The 7,500-nt window shown below is 41.8% G+C and overlaps 1 protein-coding gene across 1 annotated transcript in view; it reads right to left on the reverse strand.

Annotated features, from left to right (window-relative positions):
• LOC311370866 (teneurin-1-like) overlaps positions 1-7,500 on the reverse strand; it is a gene marked incomplete at its 5' end in the record, with an annotated part of 36,964 nt that overhangs the window by 14,962 nt on the left and 14,502 nt on the right. Inside the window, one exon of the mRNA XM_084489165.1 lies at positions 1,332-1,576. Within this exon, the coding sequence (XP_084345291.1) occupies positions 1,332-1,576 (245 nt within the window). The remainder of the gene's footprint in view (positions 1-1,331; positions 1,577-7,500) is intronic.

Consider the following 7,500-nt stretch of genomic DNA (forward strand, 5'->3'; position numbering starts at 1 on the left):
GGTAAAAATATATTATATATAGAACAAGGTCAAACCTATACTGGGTTTATGATGATAAAAATATATTATATATACAGTAGAACAGGATCAAACCTACACTGGGTTTATGATGGTAAAAATATATTATATATAGAACAAGGTCAAACCTACACTGGGTTTATGATGATAAAAATATATTATATATACAGTAGAACAGGATCAAACCTACACTGGGTTTATGATGGTAAAAAATATAGAACAAGGTCAAACCTACACTGGGTTTATGATGATAAAAATATATTATATATAGAACAGGATCAAACCTACACTGGGTTTATAATGGTAAAACCAAAATATATATAATATTATATATATAATAAATATATACAAAAATATAGATAATACTATACGTATGCATAACGATAACGGCTTAAGGTATGCATTGTACAATACAAATGAACGAATACGTTAAACAAACGTCACGTTATTTTGCATACTGTTATTAATATTATTATTACTACTACTTGCACCTTCAAAGCTTAAAAAGTTGAACTGGAGGCTTCATTAAATCTGTGCTGAGCTCAAACCAGGTCACTGAATCAAGAATAGATCTCTTTGTGCGACAACAAGGAGCAACGGGTCCCGGGGACGGCTCATTAATTAGCATGCTGCTGATGAGTCTGGAAATATCCTCGTTTGGGTGGAGTTTGTATGTCATCTCTGCTCAGATCGAAATGACAAAGTGTGGCCGTTGACATATGAGAGGGGGTGCAGCTGTGCCCCGCCCGACGGCTGTGACTCATTGTAAAATATGTATTTTGCAGACCCAGCCCACACCCCTGTGGCCACGATATGTAAAAACAAAGTGATCCGGGGGGGCAGTGGGGGAGGGTCGTGGGCTGAAAGGCCAGCTTCATGAAGGTAATGTGTTTCCTATGAGTCAGCTTCAATTCTGTGCATTGAAGCGGCGACAATATGATGGTTCTTTTGTTTTGTTTTTTCTTATTTAGGGCTTATTTCACATTTTGTACGAGTGACAGATTTTTTTCCACGGGCGTTGCACAACTTTCTACAACTTCAGAAATACAAATGGCTCTATGTCATATCAGCTGCGATACTACTACTAACCCCTGGAAACAGTGAAAAACTTAGACAGATTTGTGAATCACTAGAATTATCTAATGATTATCTATGCATCAAGCGAGAAATTGTAAGGAAATATGATTTCCCCCTAATAAATCAATAAGATGGATGTTATAAAAACACATCAAAGTGATTTTTAATGAATAATTTCTCATGGTCAATGCCAAAGCTCAACATTATAGAACCAGACATTGGTCGCCGTGGGTTACCCGGAGCCGGCGTTCGTATGTGCTGAAGTTGGTTTTGGCCTGCTCCTTCCTCTGCCGCCACTCTATCAGGCTGGGGGCGTGGTCTCCCGGCAGGCTGATGTTACAGCGGCTGGCCGTGGGGCTGACTCCGCCCCCAACGGCCCCAGGGAGGAGGGGCTCCGTGTTGAGTGACAGCTCCATTCCACTCGCCAGCGAAACCAAGAAGGAGCCGTCGGCGCTCACACGGTACGCGCTCTGTGCATGATCTGTGTGTTGGGGACGTGGAGAGCCACGTGTCACACACACACACACACACACACACACACCCACACACACACACACACACACACACACACACACACACACACACACACACACACACACACACACACACACACACGTACAAAAATGAAAACAGGAAACCATGCTCTACAAAAAAACAATGTGCCAGTTGTGGTCTCAACAACAATCAACAAAGTGTTGCAGCACCTCTGCTGCTCAAGTCCTGTTCACTGTGTTAAAAAAACACATGTTAGTATATAAGATGAAATGAAACACAACGTATACAAATAGAGAACAAAACAAGTTAAGGATAAAGGGGCAATGGCGTTTTATTTAGACTCAAAGGTATCCCGCTATTCCAAGTAACGTCTGTTTGCTAAATGATAGGCGACACCATTAACTAAATAACAGTTCCTATCGAGCTGCTCAATCTTTCACAGCATTGTTGTTTGTAGAATATATCTTGTTTCCATTTTGTACTTTGTGTGTACAGTGTTTAATGTTGTGTGCTTTGTTTTTGATGCTGTAACACACACACACACACACACACACACACACACACACACACACACACACACACACACACACACACACGTCTCCCTTCTTCTTTCCCACTGAGCGAGAGAAGAGAAAGAGAGAGATGGTGAAGAGAGAGAGAGAGAGAGCAACGTACCAGCCCTTCCTTCTTGCCACTTCCTGAATGCACTTGCTTTTGATATTCTCACACATTCGCTAAAGCCGTTACTTTCCATTTACTTTCCTCCGCTGCAGCGGGGCTCACATCCCAAGTTAGCAAATAATGAGCAGGTGCTACTTTAGCGTCTACAACTGCAGACCTAACAAGCCAAACACATTACGAGGTCTGCCTCGTTCATTTCATTTCCCAGGGCTTTTATTTAATTGAGTTGTTTACTTGTTTTGTTTGAGTTGATCATTTTGAGAGGGAGCAAATCACTGTATGAATTACTAATAAAGATTAAAAATAAAGTGGGATATCTTCTGTGGTTAAATATACAGAAGACCTCCTTATCTATATTACATTATATATATTACATTTACAATAAAGTACATGTACGGCGGAGCACGAGATTTACACTGCAACCTCCGCTGGTGTCTAGTTGTCTAGTCGTGTCTTGTCTAGTTGTGTTCCATCTGCCCCACCGAGCCCCTGGCTCCCCGGAGCTCACTGATAGGAGGGCGGTGGGTAACGCTGCCCTTTGTCGCTCTCTGACCACATGAGTCATAGACCATAGTGTTTATGTGTGTGTGGCGTGGGAATCAAGACCACAGCTCTCACCCCCATATGTGTCACACACACTCACTCTCACACACACACACACACACACACACACACACACACACACACACACACACACACACACACACACACACACACACACACACACACACACACACACACACACACGCACACACACACACACACACACACAGTGAAGCTAAATGGTATTGCTTGACTGTCAGGGTGGTAATCTAAAGTTTGGTAATCTAAAGCTTAGTATTAGTTTAAATGTTACATATATATGACTTCAATATTTATTTTAGATATATTTTCGAAGTCTTGGTAATCCTAAAAACATATGTAAAAACACAAAAGTTACGGGGAAAACGGATCAAAATAGATTCATGACATATCAAGAGTTTACTAAATACCGTTTCTGAGGGTGAGCTGGTTGCAGGCGGACATAGATAGTCAGAGTGTGTAGGGGTAGTTATTACCATGCTTAAAAGAGGGAAGATATATACAAGCCCTACACCCACTACTAATATCTGGATGGTATTAGGTCATAGAGTCCAGTGAGAGCTCTACCTAGACCCACTACTAATATCTGGATGGTATTAGGTCATACAGTCCAGTGAGAGCTCTACCTAGACCCACTACTAATATCTGGATGGTATTAGGTCATACAGTCCAGTTATGATGCTTCTTCACCATTTCTGGCGATCCGTCATCAAGAATAATTAAAACTGCGAGCAGTGTTGAGGGAGTCAAGCTGATAAACTAATTAAACAAAATTAAAACATAAAAGATAGATCTAACAGGCCAAACACGCGGCCTTCAGCACTTTCGACAAGTTGCACGTCAAAAAATAAAGGATCGACTGAGATATGATAACACTCACCCCCTTATAGGTCAAAGGTCACCAAATTCATTGAGTATCTCCATGATGATGTCATGGGTCTATGTACCAAGTTTGGTTATGATATGTCAAAGGGTTGCTGAGAAATTGGCTTATTTCCTGTTTGGCGGTTTTGCGGTCAAATTTGATTGGCTGTCGCAGATATTTCCGTGAGAAATCATTTACTAGCTATATGGGGAGGTCTCATAGTATCACCAGACATTGGAAATGTGTTTGAAATATACTCATGTGAAGAGAGAGGAGTTAAAACACATTGTCATTAATTATAGCGCCCCCTAGAGGTCAAAGGTCACCAAACCTAATGAGCGTCCCCATGATGATGTCATGGGTCTATGTACCAAGTTTGGTTATGATATGTCAAAGGGCTGCTGAGAAATTGGCTTACTTCCTGTTTGGAGGCTTCGTGGTCAAATTTGATTGACTGTTGCGGCCAAACGGTTTTGAATTTGGATAATCTGTTGTATAGCTTTTGTGAGGCATGGTCTGATCAACATATGTGCCAAGTTTGGAGATGATTGGACAAAATGTGTGATGTGTGAAGCATTTTGAAGGTTTTTGACATAAACCAAGATGGCGGAAAATCCATCATGACGCAATATGACGTCATAGGGTGCGTTGAACTCGGCTTGGCCCAAGGATTCCAATGATGCCTTGTTTGTGAATATTGGATGAATGGGTCAAAAGTTATGAACTTGAATGCATGTCCAACTTTGACCTGTTGGTGGCGCTAGAGATCATAGGCTAGCGACCTTAAATTTGCTGGGAGGGCTTATGGGACTGTCCTGAATGAGTGTGCCAAATTTCATAACCTTTTACCATTGGGTTCTATGGGCTGCCATAGACTCCCATTGAAGGAAAATAATGTTTGTCCTGTTGGTGGCGCTAGAGCTTATGGGCTAGCGACCTCAAATTTGCTGTGAGAGCTTATGGGACTGTCCTGAATCAGTGTGCCAAATTTCACAACTTTTTACCATGGGGTTCTATGGGCTGCCATAGACTCCAATGGCAGGTAAATAATAATAATAATAATAATAATAATAATAGGAAAACGTAGAATAACAATGGTTGTCTCGCAGCTTCGCTGCTTGACCCCCAATAATGTGTGTTTATTCATTGCACGCTCTTCAATAGCCCCGTGCAATTTTATTGAAACTTTACCCAGTGTACAAACCATCTTTTTAGTTTTATCCCAATTAGAAATCCCCCCCATACGGTCTAAGCCGTGTGTTTTAATTAGAACTTTAGGGGCTCGTGTTTCAAATTAACTCACACCGTCGCCGCCACACAGCCACACCCTGTGCTGCTCAAAACCTTGGCGCGCGTCGCCTGCCACGCACTTTGACCCGTTACATTAAACACAGAACAAGACCTAGCATCACATTTTGCGAAAGTGTGTTGTCCTGAATGCTCGACATCTTGCCCAGAATTGAAACACAGAAGCTCTGCTGTAACTGAGTCCGACTCAGAGTCAAGGCTAAATCTACCATATGGGCCATCTGGGCACCTGCCCAGGTGGCCCCGTGTGACCCTGCCCAGGGGCCATCAGCACAAAAAGGGAATCTCTGCGATTGGAGGAAAACATAGAATTAAATGGCTCCACAGTAATGTGACCCAAAGCCTGAGCCCTTCTCCTGGTCTTGATGATTATACATCAGGTGGCTATTGGATAAGTATCAGGTTTAATCTGTATTGATATAGCCCATGGGCATAATACCCACATCAGAACACGGATATCTGTTGAATATCCTATATCTATATCCTATATCCTATATCTATATACCTATATCCCTTTATAACTTAAGAACACTGTGGAATACATCTCCACAGCAACGCTAGGCTGCTATACATTTCCCTTTTGATATATATATTTATAAAACGGGTGGCTTAAATCAAGCGATCTGATTGGTTCCCAACTGTTGTATAATGAGCGTATACACACAGCTATGACGCCCGTTTAGTTTACATAGTTCAGTATCACTCCGCGCCTAACTTGAACTGTTGTTTATTTATATATAAAAGCAATAGCATAGTTCACTGAAGCCTAAAAAACATGTTGATTGCTGGAGAGGGTGGAAATGTTGTAAAGCAATAGGCACACGGTGAGTGAACTCGATAGAAGGCTAAATTGCCGGCGAACCGAGCTACCGTCTCTAGCCTTCTCTCTGAAGGACGCTACAGTGTGTTGCATAGCAACCGCCGTACACTTTGCCGGCAGCCAGGAGGGACTACTTTTTTGTATTCGTTAAAAAAAATGCTTTTCCGACTTTGTCGAAAATTTCTCAAAATCTCTAATTTCTCTCGCTTTCTCAAAATTGAGGGAGTCTATGACTTTCATTTCGCCATACTTACGTAACCGTTTTATAAAAGCAATAGATCACTTCAGTCAGTGGTATACGCTCATTATACCACAGTGAAGGGGGTCGCCGACAACGCCCCTTAACTGTGGTATAATGACCGTATACCACAGCCTGTTGTGAGCTATTGCTTAAATATATATCTGTACGTTCCTGGTAGCCGATCATTATTGTAATGACCGCCGCGGCCATCCACTAAACGTTGTAAAACGTACCTATTTTTCACAGCCTCGACGATACTTGACTGTGCAACGTCAAAGACTTTTGATTAGTTAGTAATACATCCTGCTGCCAAATGACATTATATATACATTATATATAATGTTCAGTATCCAGCAGTATCCAGTATCCAGCGCCCCTGTTCGATTCGGCCTTCAGCCTTGTCAATAGTGGATCCGATACTCACTGACTTTTTGCTTTTTTGAAGCATTTAAAAAAAAAAAAACAATATGCGTTTTTTATAACCAATTTAACAGTTTCAGGAATATAATGGGAGCAAAAACGACGACGTCAACTCGATGCATGCGTCGTGACAGCCCTACTTTGAAAAGATACATGGTGGCGCGGCAGCACTATTCCATTATTTGAGAACACTGAGTCTCTTTTTCTGTGTGTCTGACTGTTCCACTCTGCACTCTCGCTCTCTCTCTCTCTCTCTCTCTCTCTCTCTCTCTCTAAAACACTCTGTTCCCCTCTGTGGAAGCATGGACATATGTCACGCGGTACTTTCCATAGGGTATGATTGTTGAGTCGACCATTGGCCGGGGCAGCTGCCCATTGAAACCTGATAATTATAGAGCGGTTTTCAACGGGCTCTGCATTGAACATGAACAAGTCACAAAGCCAAACGGCCACAGCTCCCCACCAGTGTTGTGTGTAATACGTTACAAAGTAATGCATGTTACAAAGTAATGCGCGTTACAAAGTAATGCTAAAGTAATGCGTTACTTTGTAAGTAATGCGTTACTTTGCGTTACTTTGTAACGCGTTACAGTAATGTAACTACTTTTTTCGGGTAAAAGTAGTGTAACGCGTTACTACTGAAAATATGGTAACGAAACGTAGTTCCTTTTTCAGTTGGGCACAAAACGTTACTTTTCCCAGGGACAGATTTGACAGCGACACTGCCTCAGCTGCACGCTTGAGGGGCGGCATTATTTTATGTCACATGGGGGGCGGCACGAGCACACGAGCAAAAAAAAATCATCCGCACCGCGAAGCAGACCAAAACCGCCACTGGATGGAGGTATTCACATAATTTCGAACTGAGTAAAAATAAGCAACATAAAAGTAACGTAACGAGTAACGTAAAAAAAGATGGTAGATGGTATCCATAGATGGTAACTAAGTAAAGTAAGTGTAGTAAGAAGTAACAAGTAATGAGCAAACACTACT

This window comes from Micromesistius poutassou, assembly GCF_964030765.1.
Source record: "Micromesistius poutassou genome assembly, contig: SCAFFOLD_2410, whole genome shotgun sequence".
In the NCBI taxonomy this organism is placed as follows: domain Eukaryota; kingdom Metazoa; phylum Chordata; class Actinopteri; order Gadiformes; family Gadidae; genus Micromesistius; species Micromesistius poutassou.